Here is a 15,019-nt window from a genome sequence, read left to right as displayed (position 1 = left end):
GCTATAGAGATACTGCAGAGAGTGAGAGCTAGGAAGGTGGCTTTGTGAGGGGGCAGCCAAAGAGGGTTGTGTAGCATTGACAGGTGATCTGGACCCTCCAGGAATAGCTTGGGTTCTGCCATAAAGACATGTTAGAGAGGGAAGACCTGATGGAGGCAAGGCATGAGCAAATTCCTGGAGTCAAGGAAGCAAGGAGAAGCAGTGAGGCAGATTACTGGGTATGTGGCTTAGGAACTTGAGCATTCTGAAGTACAGAGCTTCCAGAGCTGCTGTGTGAAGCAGTAATCTCAGGGAATGCATACCCACCAGAGCATTCTGGGAGGACTTGTCAGGTTTCTCTCCATTTCCTCCCAGGGGGCCCATCGTGTTTTAGGATTCTGCCTGTCTAGTATGAGGTCCTGTCAAGTCTTGTGAAGCTCATAATACTCCCAAACCATCATTCTCTAAGACTGCAGCCTAGTTGTCATAGAATCAATTGGCCATATACATGAGGGCTTATTTCTGGGCTTTCTATACTATTTTCATTGGTCTGTATGTCTGCTTTTGTGCCAGCACCACACTGTTGATTACCATAGCTTTGTGGTGAGTTTTGAAATCAGGAAGGGAGAATCCTCCAACTTTGTCCTTTTTCAAAATCGTTGTGGCTTTTGGGGGACTGGTGGATGCTTTCAATCTGGCAGCGGTGTCTAAGATTAGTTGGCAAGAAGTAAGTAGAGTGGAAACCATTTAGGCTGTTTGTTATGCCGAGATCAAAGGTAACTAACTAGACATCGATTATTTTCTCAGCAGTAGCGATGGAGAATAGTAAATGGACTTAAACATTTTGGTATCCTTCAATATGGCTTGCTATATTTGGTGAAGATTGTGGGCAAAAAATAGAGAAAAGGGGTTTTCTTCCAACCTGGATGACTGGGAGAATTGTAATGAAGTAAATAGAAAAGTAGAGGGTACGAGAGAAGGTAAGCGGGTCTGTGAGTTAGGGTATCTGCATTCATTTCTGAGCACTGAGCGAGCGATTGTGGTGGAGATGCCCGGCTCTTGTGCAGAGATGCAGACACGGAAGGAGTTGGTGCCATGATTATCCAAAGTCTTATGTTGCTTATAAATGGTATATTCATTTAGAATTGCTTTTTTAATGTCATGCATTTATGGTTACCATGGTGGCAAGAGCCAAAGAGAGGGAAGTGGTTGAAGACAACGGCAACGAGGGAGATGTGGTTAAAGGTAATTCATAAAGCTTCTGTGCTTTGTTTTAGCTAAGAACAAACAGAATGCTAGATGCTGTTGATATGTGTTTTATTTTGAAGTGACTGTTATTACCAGGGTCTGAAATCCTTAGCCTTGATCTCTTGGAGCCTCATGTTCCTGTTCTCCAGCTGAGAGAGACTAATTCACCATCTTGTGTTGTAAACACTCACTCATTTTAACTGATTACACCTCCAATGATTCTCAAATCACTAAAATTACTAATTGCTATTCCTTACACATCAAAGAGTGAATCCTGAATAATTAACCCCAAATAAAATTAGATGAATTGGCCCTTTTAATTAGAGTCCCTGCTGCTGTTTGTTCTGAGCTTCCTTTTCTTACTGTTAAGAGACTTCTACAATGATTAAAACTGTTTAAGTCTTAAACAGCCAGTGACCTTTTAATACAATATAAATCCGTGAAAGCAATATTTCAGTTAGCAGATGGTGAAGTAAATTTTTAGAGCAACTACCTGTCAGCTCCTACTACTCCTTTGGGAAAAAAAAAATCATGCCAAAAAACAACCACCTTGAAATGAAATGAGTGTCTCTATTTGATTATTTTTAAAGCATTTCTGCATTTGCTAAGCCTCAGTCTAGATGAAATGGCAGGGTTGAAGGAGAGTGAGTAATGGTTGGCATCATTTTATATAAATAGAAACAAGAATTTCTCAGTGAGAAGAATTTGAAGTCGTTTGTGCAGAAAAGATGAAGACTGGAGAAATCATAGAAAGTCCCTGGTGTCATGTAGCCATTTGGATCCTCAGGGAGTCCCCTGAGGCCAGGGAATGGGTCTCAGAGTGGGAAAAAGGAAGTTATATGGGATTTCACTGCTGCTGATCATCAAGCGTGGATTACTGTCCTACCTATGGGAAAGTCAACTTGGATTGAGTTGAAGATATTTTACGTGTTCCTGATCCATCGATCCCAGTCTCCTAAGTTGTAAGAGCTTCTTCTCTTCATCATAGTCTTCTGAATTTGGAGGGACAAAACAAGTTTCCTTCATATTCCCAAGAGGTCTCAGATTCTCACACTGAATCAGTCATGTACTGTGGTAAATGTCTCCTCAACTGGAAGTTAAAAGATTTGGTGGTCCCGGGGGGGGTTTTAGTATGGTTCTATGCCATTTGACTGTTGCCCTTTACTACACAGGTCAAAAACTCCTCCATCTGTAAGACAAAGTTATTGGGCTAGAGAAGTTACTTTTCTTTCCTCCCTAAAATTTAAAATCAAATGTTGAATTTTCATTCTGGAATACTTAGATTTTGCACAAACACTGAAAATAGTATGAGGGATTTTCACTTAGTCTTCATCGAGTTTTTTCAATTGTTGGCCTCTTACACCATCACAGTACAGGTACCAAAGCCAGGTAATTATTACACTGACACAATACTACTAACTAATATGTAGAATTTATTTAAATTTCATGAACTGCCCTACTAATATCCTTTTCCTAATCTAGGATCTTATCCAGAATCACAAGCTGCATTTGGTTGTCTTGCCTCCTTAGTCTCCTTTAACCTAGGCCAGATTCTCAGTCTTTGTTTTACATGGAGGTCAATGACTACTAACCTGGGCTACCCATCAGAATCAATAAGGGAGAGTATCAAGATGTTTTGTATCTCAATCCCAGCCCCAAAGATTCTGATTTAAGAATTCTAGAGTTGGGCCCGGGTGCATGTTGTCGAAGAAAATTCTGATGCGCACCCTCAGTTAAAAGTCGGGTTTTTTTCAGCACCTGAAGAACCGACATTTTGATATTTTGTCCATGTGACAACTACCTACATTTTCCTTCATTTCCCTGTTCCTCCTCCACCCCCAATTCTCATTTATGAGAAAAGGTTTTGACTCCAAAATTCCAGGAGGATTTTTGAAGAGGTTTCTAGATACCGTGTGGGTAACAACCTATATACAGATCTTTTATCATAGAAGAAAGAACAAACAAAATACATAGGATGCAGTGTTTCTGGAGCTAGGGTGTCCCCATAAGCAGGAGATGACTTAGAGATGGGGACTCGGCACATCCTGTATCTTGAGGATGTCTCTGAGGAAGGTAAGATGTAAAAATACCACCACTACCAGCAGCAGCAAAACTCAGTGACTGTTACTAAGCTTGTCCAACTTTTGACACCTTACAGGACCTATGACTACCCCCTCTCCACCCCAGCACTGTATTGTATTGGCCTTATGTCAATAACTGGAAAGAGGTAAAGTTGTCCATGGTAGAAATACATGTGCTCATTCTTTCAGAGTTTAATTCCATTTAATGTAATAAAGATCGATAATAATGATAATTTATGAGAACAATATTACTACCATTTCTTAAGTATCCCCTATGTGTCGCATGTGCTCTATAAAGAGATGAGTAAAACAGAGAGCCTGTCTTCAAGGAGCATATAGGCTAGTAGGAGAAACCAGTAGATAGCCAATTAAACTAATAAAGAGCACGATACTTGCTCTGATGGAGCTAAGTCAGGAGAGCTGTATATGGTCTTTGAAGTGAAAATGGTTTACTCTTTCCATATGCAGCAATGATGGGATAAGTTAGTTGAGATGTTTCAAGTGTTTGTTTTGTGTTTTGTTTTGTTTTGTTTTGTTTTGTTTTGTTTTGTTTTGTTTTTGTGAAACTACACTCCTTCAGCTTCAGCGCCATCTTTGGTGGGAAAGTAAATTTTTGGCCTCAGTGGTGACCACAGGGTGATGTCCTGTCTCCAGAGGAAAGGTGTATTTTTGGAATCCTCTCTCAGCACATTGATATTTGTTTTCCAGCTTCCTTTTTCAGCGATAAATAAAGATTCCCCCTCCTCCATGGACTGTTGCCTCATTCTCTGTCCACAACATGAATTTTTTATTTTTATTTCAGTTTTGAACTGTGAGAATTCCACTTTTTGGTATTAGGGCTGAAGATATCTCAGTAGCTGCTAGAACATTGATGTGTCGGCTTCAGTCATTGCTCTATTCATTTGGAGTGCCCATCTCTGGATGTCAAAGCATGTGGTATGGTTTGTTGTTTGGGTTGCAATGACCATGTTTTGGAAGGCATGACACTTGGGGGATTAAAAATACTAATTCTGGTTCTAGTCCATTTGCAGAACCAGACTATCTTCGTAATTTCATATTATTTGAAAATCATTCAGTGCTCCGGTCTAAGAAACTGAATATGTTTTTCAACAAATGAAAACCACAGTATAAGAGAGAAGTGTGGTACGATTCGATGGGATGCACTCGTATGTTTCACCTTCTTAGAGCTGACTTGTGGCTAAGCATGAGGACTGTTGAACTTCATGAAGACCCAGGGATGCAGTATTAGCTAAATGTAGAGTGAAACCATCCATTTGAAAATCAGGAAGACTTCATCTCTTTTAGGATCATAATTCTTCTTGCTTTTAATTTGAGAATCACAATGAACATTTCAAGCTAAGTTATTTAGAAAGATGACGGAGACATTACATTTGGGCTTGGGTAAATATAGTGGCACATTAAAATTAAACACTGGGTTTGAGTAGATTCTGCGATTCATTTCACAGTGTCTTCCTTTTGATTTTTAAAATATGCATGTCTGTAATTCACATTTATTGTAGAACAGTTGAATCAAAAGGAGAGGGAATAAAAAGAAGAAGAAGAAGGGAAAAAAAGAGAAAGAGAGAGAAAAAAAAAAACTCATCCCAGGAGCTATGGACAACCACCGTTACCATACAGGTTTCTACAAAAATAGGACCAAGTGATAAACACTATTCAGTAGCCCACTTTTTTCCTCACATGATATGTCAAAGTTTTTCATGTTCTTCTTCCAGATCCTCCATGACTCATTCCCTCACTAGATTAAGTCGTTGTTCAAATGCCACATTGGTTAGGCGTTTCCTCACCTTTCTCTTAAAAATTGTGGCATTCCACCCCTGCCCCAGTACTCTTTTTCCTTGCTCCATATTTCCATGGTGCCAATCACTATTTGATATTATGTTTTATTTCACTTATTTTTAAGTATTCTTCTCCTTAGATAGAAAGTACATTTTGTGAGTGAAGCACTGTTTATTTTGTTTTATTTTTGTTCTTGTTTGATTTCTGCCCTCATGTCTATAGTAATGCATGACACATAAGAGGTACTCAATCAATGAATAAATGATGTCAGTTCTAGATCAACCTCATCATTTTGATGGCTACACAATTTACCAGTGTGTGATTGACTACGGTTGATTTTTTTTTTACCAATACTTTATCGATGAACATTCTGATTATTTCTATTTTATTTCATTTTGATGGAGATTCTTTAATGTGCTTCTCCATGTACTCTTCAGTCACTTCTTTGTAGGGTGATTTATTAAATGCAGTGTTGCTGTATCAAAATATATACATATTTTTAGGGCTTTTGATACCTGTTGTCAGATTTTCTTTAGAAAAATTTTATCTTTAACACTCATCTATTTATATATGAATAGCATTCAGAAGTTTGGATTGTATTACTCCATCATCAACATTGTGTTTTGTCACTATGTTTTTTAATCTTTGTCCTCCCATTTAAATGACATTACCTAGAAAATTAAGTACTGTGAGAGTCAACCATTTGTGTTTTAGTTACACAGCAGAAAATAAAGATGGAAGGAAAATAGAAAGGCTAATTTTCTAATGTATAATAAATGCTGGAACTCCAAAAATGCCTATAGTGTGTGAGCTAAAGAATTGGAATCACTTCGTTCAGGCAACATATCTTCTCACTTACAGATGAAGATGCCTCTTTTAATGGAGCTGTTGCTGCTGCTATTTGGTTGAGGAGGACAGAGAACCAAGAATGCCCAGCCTTGCCCTGACAATTATCCCTTCTGCCAGAGAGTTCTTAAAGGGGCTGCCTACTCAAGCAACAGTAGCAAAGTGGGAATACAAGAGCCACTTTATTAATAGCTCCATGAGGGTTTAATCTCTCTCTAGGACACAGGTCCGTGGTCACACTGAGATCGTACATAGGCTTTGGTTCTAGGAATGAACAGGCTATTTATCCTCTTTCTACTACAGACAACATGGTGATTAGGTCAGGGCAATTCCTTTCATATTTTTTTAGCTACAACCAATGGATAGTAAAGAGGTTGAGAAGCCAGGGAGGTGTTAAATTAAATGGGACTCACCCTCCATGCTTTTTTGACCTTTGACATATCTCACTATTTCCGGGTGGTTTTGAAAACTTTATTCAGCTCAGTATTTACAGGTGACACATTTCTAGGTACAGAAAATTTCTCTTTGGTTTTGTGTATACATGTGATTTTAAAAATAGCATATGATTTCACTCATATGAGGAGTTTAAGAAATGAAACAAATGAACAAAGAGGAAAAGAGACAAACTCAGAAATAGTCTCTTAACTGTAGAGAACAAACTGATGGTTACCAGAGGGGAGTGTGGGAGGATGGGGGAAATAGGTGATGGGATTAAGAGCACACTTATCGTGATGAGCACTGATTAATGTATACAATTGTTGAATCACTATACTGTCCCCCTGAAACTAATGTAACACTGTATGTTAGCTGTACTGGAATTAAGTATTATATAATTAATACTAAATATATAATTATATATATATAGGCGCCTGGGTGGCTCAGTCGGTTAAGCGACTGACTTCAACTCAGGTCATGATCTCACAGTTTGTGGGATCGAGCCCTGCGTCGGGCTCTGTGCTGACAGCCAGCTCAGAGCCTGGAGCCTGTTTCAGATTCTGTATCTCCCTCTCTCTCTGACCTTCTCCTGCTCATGCTGTCTCTCTCTCTCAGAAATAAATAAAACAGTAAAAATATTTTAAAAAATTTTAAAAATACATTATATATATATGTTTAGACACACACACACACACAGGTAAAATAATGGCAAGTTAAAATTTTTTTATAATGGAAAGTAAATTTCTTTTCTACTCTTGTTCCCTAGCAAATTAGCTTCTTTGTAGAGGCAACTTGCTTTAACAGTGTCTTAGGAATCCATTTAAAAGATACTCCATGACATTACAGGCATATATGTTATCACACAAATGATACCATTATACATTCTGTCCTAAAGCATTAATGCCTCATTTTTTTTTTTCTTTTGATGCAACTCTATACCCAACATGGGGCTTGAACACACAATCCCATCAAGAGTCATGTGCTCTATTGACTGAGCCAGCCAGGCCCCCTGAGAATGCTTCGTTTTTAAAGTATTTTACTCAGTGTGCTTTCTGGTATAGTTTTCTTGGTGGCAAGTGTGTTTAATATAAAGTGAAGATAGAGTTGAGGGTGAAATTGTAAAAGGTCTTTAGTGGCTTTGTTTTGCAATAAATTGCCTCTCTTTGAGAATGCCAGAAGGGTGATGCAACTCTGTCACCTTACGGAGACTGACACGTTTGTTTTATCTTCTGCTCACTCTCTTTACTCAGCCTATTCAGAGAGTTTTGCCTGCTCAGACCTGGTCTGCTCCTGCATAGGCAGCTGTACACTGAGTTGCCCTCTTGTGCATGCATGGAAAACAGGAAGACTTGTCACCTGTTACATAGACATTGTACAAGTCATATGTAAGTGAGCTTAGTGACAGCTCAGCTGTGGGTTGAAACCCATGTGTGGGTCACAGTTACTTCCGTGGTGGTTATTCCATTAGGAATCACCAACACTTTTGAAGTAAATAAGTATAATAGAAGTTTCCATGTGCATTACATGTAGTAAGTACCGTTTCATGAAACCCTTGTTTGAGATATACATGTACTTCTCTATGTCCAAGTAGGTAGTATTGCAGCATGATATAAAAGGTTATTTCTTTGCTCTGGGTTGTGGTCAAAAAAGGTTCAAAGTCACTGTTTCAACTGCTTTGATCTCCAGAGTCACAGAGGGAAGCGGTTATTGTTATTTTCATTTGGTAGGTGAGGTAAGCTGACCCTGAAATGGTAGTATTGCTTTTTCTCAGGTAAAGCGTAGAGTTGGGCTTGTTTTTCAAGTTTTTAGGCTTGGCATTTTGTATTATTTTCTTTTGCACATACTTCCATGCTCTCTTCATTGCTAGGAACAGAAGCAAATAACGGTTTTTACTCGAAGCTTATGATTTGGTCACTGTCATTCTGTTTTTTCACACATGTGTGCGTGTGTGTGTGTGTGTTTCCAACCGAATTTCTTGTACACTCATAATTTAAATACTTAACTTGAGAAGTCCCCAAGTGATTTTGTTTATATTTACCTTGAAGTTTATTTCCTTAAACAACCCAAAATTATCCCCATCAGAAAGTTGGAGAAGCAATAGTTGCCAACCCTAGGAGCCCTAAAGCCATGTCCCTCCACGTACTATGCCTGGATCTACATCATCACCCGGCAGGCATGTTAGAAATGCAGAATCTCAGACCTCACCCCACAGCTGCTGAATCACAGTGTGCATTATATCGAGATACCCTCTTGGCCATTTGAACATTGACATTTGAACAACATGTAAAGCACCAGGCCATTCAAACAAACAAACAAATATCAATTGAGTGATGAAATGGCTTCTTATATAGTTAGTTATTTACCCTACATTTACTGAGAGTGGCCCAAACTATATGCCAGGACGTGGAGATAGAAAGAGAAATTCTAAGTGGGCTTTCCTAGTTCAGAGCCTCCATTCTCAGTAGGAGAGAATGACCATGAACACCTCGGTGCATCCAAGTATCATAGGTGCTGATGAGGCACAAATGGGCTACTATGCGAATCCCTGTGTATATGTGTAGGTTTACATGGGTATTGGAAGAAGAAAAGAATGGTGCTTTTTGAGTGTGTGTTTTTTTTTTTTTAACTCTAGTAAATGAGTTCAGACTTCACTGAAGATCTGAGTTTAATTATTCCTTTGTGCTTTTTCGCTACAATCACATATAACCCGTAATTTGTAACCTTCTTTGCTGGTCAATTCTTGTTATTTTTTTTCTCCTTGATGAGGACCTTTATTTCATGAAGGGTTGAATGAGTTCTGCATTCAGGTGGATAGACGCCCTTCACAGATGCCCAAACGATGTTACTAGGGCAACTACTCAACTCCTATCAGGTAGCCATCTAGGCTTCTCAATGCTACTGCCTGTTTTAAAAAATTTTTTCTTTGTTTTTATTTATTTCTGAGAGAGAGAAAGAAAGAGCATGAACAGGGCAGGGTCAGAGAGAGAGGGAGACACAGAATCGGAAACTGTTTCCAGGCTCTGTGCTAGCTGTCAGCACAGAGCCCGATGCGGGGCTCAAACCCACAAACCATGAGATCATGACCTGAGCCGAAGTTGGATGTTTAACCGACAGAGCCACCCAGGTGCCCCAATGCTACTGCCTTCTTAGCCCTATCCTGGGAAGGGTAGCTGGAGAAAGTATGCCTAGCTGGGTACTTGGGAGATTTTCCTCACTGGCTTTTCAAGTTAATGATATGCATCACAGGCTATTTGGTGGAAGTAAGTTGGCATAAAATAGTATTTGTGAGTCGAGGATATATACTTTTGCCCAACTCACTGTTTAACTACCTCATGGTGCTACTCCTGACAAAAAGCAAAAATCTGTTAAATATTAGCTGAATCATTTGGGATGATACAGAGCAAATTAAGTGAGATACTTCCTAGCTTCTCCCCAATGCAGAGTGAGGATCCATTCCTAGCTCCATATTTTTTAAATGTCTTTTTAACATTTTTATTTATTATTGAGAGACGGAGAGAGACAGGACATGAGCATGGGAAGATCAGAGAGAAGGGGAGACACAGAATCTGAAGGAGGCTCCAGGCTCTGAGATTTCAGCACAGAGCCCAATGTGGGGCTTAACTCACAAACCATGAGATCATGACCTGAGCCGAAGTCGGACGCTTAACTGACTGAGCCACCCAAGCACCCCTCTAGGTCCATATTTCACTAGGTGTGTAACTTCGAGTGAACCATTTTACCTGGCAAATGAGGGATAAATGTGCGTTGCTTGTGGGTAGGCTTTGGATGGTGAGAAGGGGAAGGAGGAAAGCAGGTGTATAGACATGTGGCTCTGACTACCCTCCTTCTTCTAAGACTAAATGTTTCTGTCTTAGATTTTATAGATCCCTACATTGTCCAAGTTGCCTGATGACACTTTTTTTTTGGTTTTCTTTTCCTGTTTGATTTATTTAATGTTCCTGTAATTCATAGGGAATGACAGTTCTATTTGGATTTCCCTGGCAAGCAGAGAGGTAAGGCCATGCACTAATGTGAAGGTCTACAGCCTAACACATGCCAGTTGGAAGGTACTGCAGCTGATTCCATTAGAATGTTTTTCTCTGGGAGGGTCACCAACTAACCTTCAAGGTCAGACACTCTTTAAATTTAATTTTATCTTTTTTAGAGAGACAGTGAGAGTGCGAGTTGAGGAGAGGGGCAGAGCGAGAGAAAGAATCTTAAGCAGGCTCAGCGCAGAGCCCAACGAGGGGCTCAATCCCATGATCCTAGGATCATGACCTGAGTTGAAATGAAGAGTCAGATGCTCGGGGCGCTTCGGTGGCTCAGTTGATTAAGCATCTGACTTCAGCTCAGGTCATAATCTCATGGTCCATGAGTTTGAGCCCCACGTCCTGCTCTGTGCTGACAGCTCAGAGACCGGAGCCTGCTTCTTATTCTGGGTCTCTCTCTCTCTGACCTCCCCCACTCATGGTCTGTCTCTCAAAAATAAATAAACATTAAAAACAAAAGGGTTTGACACTCAACTTACTTAGCTTATGCTAAGTTTATTCCAAGAATAATTTACTGAGAATGTGGACTATTTATGTGGCTTTCACAGGCCTCTGTTTCTACCTTTATAATACAATCTCCAAGATTCCGTTCACTTCTGATCCTGTTTAATGCTCCGACATTTCTCTGTGACATAATAAAATGTGGTAAAGTATAAAAAGGCGCTCAGAAATCCTCTTTTAAATTATGCACGAAGAAGACCTAGGTCCAGACAGAGCATTTGAAGGAGAAAATGAGGCTGTGCACTAGAATTGAGTAGGACTAGTCTTCATCAACCTAGACCTTCTTTGCTGATCACCCAGGATGTCATTGTGAGCCTTCTTCTTGTATGTTGTGATTGTCCAAGGCAGAAAATAACTTGGTGATGATTCTTTTTACTTACCAGGTGTTAAATATTTTTTTAGTGCAGTGTTTGGCCAAAGAAAGGTCAAATTAGTCTCTTGATTCTGACTGCACATTAGAATCATTTGGGTTTTTTTTTAAATATTTTTATTTATTTCTAGGAGAGAGAGAGACAGCGTGAGCAGGGGAGGGTCAGAGAGAGAGGGAGACACAGACTCCGAAACAGGCTCCAGGCTCTGAGCTGGCAGTCAGCACAGAGCCCGACGCGGGGCTCGAACCCACGAACCGCGAGATCATGACCTAAGCGAAAGTCGGACACCTAACCGACTAAGCCACCCAGGCGCCCCAAGAATCATTTGGGTTTTAAAGGAATACTGGCACCTGACCCCTCCCCCCATTCCCTTTCCCCCAACCCCAAGATACTGATGGAATTGGCGTGAGATGGAGTTTGGAAATCGGCATTTTTGGAAAAGCTTTCTTAGTGGTTGTGGTATGTAGCCAGTGTTTAGAACTCCTGGGTAGAGTCACTGAAGGTTTATGAGACTTATAACCCTAATAAGGATATGGACAAAGCATGTCTCTAGATGTGTACACCCAGAAGGGTAAGAGAAATAGAAAGGACATAGGTCATTTGGCCTTTCTAATCCTGTAGGCTCTAAGATAGGAACAATATAATATTTGGCTGAAATGCAGTGGTTCTCAATGTGTGGCCCCAGACCAATAGCATCAGCATCACCTGGGAGTTAATAGAAAGGCAAATTCTCAGGGGCACCCAGGTGACTCAGTCAGTTGATCATCCGACTTGATTTGGGCTCAGGTCATGATCTCATGGTTTGTGAGTTCGAGATCTGCATCTGGCTCGTGCTGACAGTGCAGAGCCTGCTTGGGATTTTCTGTCTCCTTCTCTCTCTGCCCTTTCCCCACTTGCACACACATGCTCTCTCGCTCTCTCTCTCTCTCGCTCTCTCTCGCTCTCTCACACACACACAAATAAATAAATATTTAAAAAAAATATTTAAATATTTAAAAAAGCAAATTTTCAAGCCCCACCCTAGACCTACTAAATCAGGAACTCTGGGGGTGGNCAGTCAGTTGATCATCCGACTTGATTTGGGCTCAGGTCATGATCTCATGGTTTGTGAGTTCGAGATCTGCATCTGGCTCGTGCTGACAGTGCAGAGCCTGCTTGGGATTTTCTGTCTCCTTCTCTCTCTGCCCTTTCCCCACTTGCACACACATGCTCTCTCTCTCTCTCTCTCTCGCTCTCTCTCGCTCTCTCTCTCACACACACACAAATAAATAAATATTTAAAAAATAAAAGCAAATTTTCAAGCCCCACCCTAGACCTACTAAATCAGGAACTCTGGGGGTGGAACACAGCCATCCGCGTTTAGTCGGACCTTTCCAAGTTCCCGATGACCTCTAAAGTTTGAGAACCATCAGCACTAAGGGTTGTAGGACAAATAGATATATGGAAATCTTAGCACAGCGTTTGGTGCCTAGTGGGAGTCCAAAAACACAGAGTACTCTAAATACGGTGTATTTTACTGCTTGGTAGTCTGAATGTGGCTGGAAGCTAGACTGGACAGCTACCCTTACAACTCTAGGACTGTTATTTATAAGGCAAATAGGGGCCAGAGGAACCATCAGAACAACGAATCAAGGTGTATCAGAACAATGAATTCAAGCAGCCATCCTTCAACTGTGCAATTTAGATTCTTTTTTTTTTTCCTTTTGGAGGCTTACATCATGATATTTTGGTACTATCCAAAAGCAAGTAATTGAGTGACAGAAATGGCTGCCTTACCACCAAGTGTTGAGCAACTGAAATGCATGGAAAAGCTACTCATCCATGAATATTATTATTATTATTATCTAAAATCTTATTTTTAAAAAGAAAAAAAACACAAATAGAGATTTTTTTTAATGGAAGTTTCTATTCCTAATAGAATTTCCTGCAATGTATTTTTAAAACATTTCCATACCTGAAGCTCTAGCGCTCTTAGGTTTATGTCTGTACCTCGAACCTTAGAGATGAGGTGCTTTCTTCCAGCAACATGGCACCTCTACGCTGTTCTGGTTGGGCAATGATGTTGACCTTTCTTGATATGCTCACTTCTCTTAACTTCCTTCCTGGATTGTATATAGATTTTGATATTGGATGTTTCTTATTCCCGATTCTCCTCATCTGCCCTGCATGTACCTTTAGGTTAGTCGTTAGTAAATCAAATTGCAAACAAGTTTTTTCTTCTCAGAAATGCTTGATGACTCCCCACCACAAGCATGATAAAACTCCAACTACTTAACTACATTTGCAACACACTTAAAAGTGTTGTGGGTTTTTTGTCAATGCACTTAGTTTTGTTATGCACTAGTATTCTTTTACATCGCTATACATATGCTGTATTATAACTCGCTCCTTATTCTCTAGGCCCCAGGATGCTTTAATCTATGCCTTTGTGTCACCAGTGGGCTTGTCGGTCACTGTGAACTGCTGCTCAGGGAACATTTAAATGTTCTGGTGAAAGCCTTCCTTGCTCTACCTGAACATAAGCTTTCCTTTTTCTTAGCTTCCAGAAGAGTTTGTTTCTCCATCTTCATCAATTATTATCTTCTTTTACCTTCATCTGTGTACATTTTTTTCCTCCTCTGCTTGATTAAAACATTCCTGAGGGTTTAAGTACCAAGTTTTCCCCACCTCCGCCATTCACCACCCTGAATGCCTTCCCTGTTAGAGCTAAACATCTCCTCTTCCTCCTCTAGACTAGCTTTTATTGCACTTCTAAGTATCAATTTCAGGCCTCACTCTCAAAATTAAGGCTACTGATTAAACTGAAGAGACCTGTAGTAGGGAATAATTGCCACTGGGATAGAATGAGGATGCATGAGAGCCAACTAAAAAGCAGTAAAATGCCAGCAAATACATGGCTTTTAAGAGCGCTATGAAATCGCATCTATGTTAACTTCGTGTGTGCATTTCCTTTCTGTAGGTGATTTTCTTCCACCCCCACCTCCACCTCTAGAGGATCCTGGTGCTCTTCCATCTGTCTCTGGAAGCTTCCCTCCTCCACCACCCCTTGATGAAGGTGCTTTCAGGACACAGGTAAGATCTGTGGTGGAAGTCATATTAATAAGCCATGCTAGGAAACCCATGAATCCAGCGATTGTTTCTGCAGTGGATAAACATTTATCCAGAGCCTAACGAGAGCTTTACAACTCACAAAGAGCTAAGGTGCTTTCATGTAACCCGCCCCACTGAAGCTTTGCAGAGTTCTGCTGGCTTGCATTCTGAAGCCCTGGAAATCCTTTCACCTACCAATTTTGTTCTGAAACTGAAGACCATTTTTTTTTTTGTAATGTCATTTGAGAATCCCACATTTTCTTATTCTCCCAAGGACCTGTGCTTTTCTATTGCCTTCTTTCTCTATCCATAAACATTGCATTCTGTATGAGGAAGAGTGATATTTTAAGGCTCTGGTTGGTCTCTGTGGGTCCTAATTGGCCAACAACATCTTTCTAGCAGAAGTGCCAGCAAATATTCTTGGGGTATTCTTTTCTGAGTGGGGTCAAGTGGGTTCAAGGAGGCACATTATAGGAGGTATTGATCTTTTTACAAGTGCTATGCTCCAGGGAGTGCTGATCACCAGCAACCCAGTGCTGGAATCAGAAGCAACAGTGGAAGGTGTTCTTAGCCTGTAATCATGTAGAGACCCTGGTGACCAGATGCCACCATGTAGGCAGCT

General features: G+C 40.4%; 1 protein-coding gene across 3 annotated transcripts in view; it reads left to right on the top strand.

The window, feature by feature from the left end:
- Window positions 1-15,019, top strand: part of LPP (LIM domain containing preferred translocation partner in lipoma) — a 504,345-nt gene that overhangs the window by 119,467 nt on the left and 369,859 nt on the right. For all 3 annotated transcript variants that reach the window (XM_077754390.1, XM_077754391.1, XM_077754389.1), the window contains one exon: window positions 14,267-14,379. In XM_077754390.1, coding sequence (XP_077610516.1) covers window positions 14,267-14,379 — 113 coding nt within the window. The remainder of the gene's footprint in view (window positions 1-14,266; window positions 14,380-15,019) is intronic.

The sequence above is a fragment of the Crocuta crocuta genome, unplaced genomic scaffold (genome assembly GCF_008692635.1).
Source record: "Crocuta crocuta isolate KB4526 unplaced genomic scaffold, BGI_CrCroc_1.0 scaffold70, whole genome shotgun sequence".
NCBI classification, from domain to species: domain Eukaryota; kingdom Metazoa; phylum Chordata; class Mammalia; order Carnivora; family Hyaenidae; genus Crocuta; species Crocuta crocuta.
Note: the sequence above shows the minus strand (reverse complement) of the source record. Positions and strands in the feature narration are given on the sequence as shown.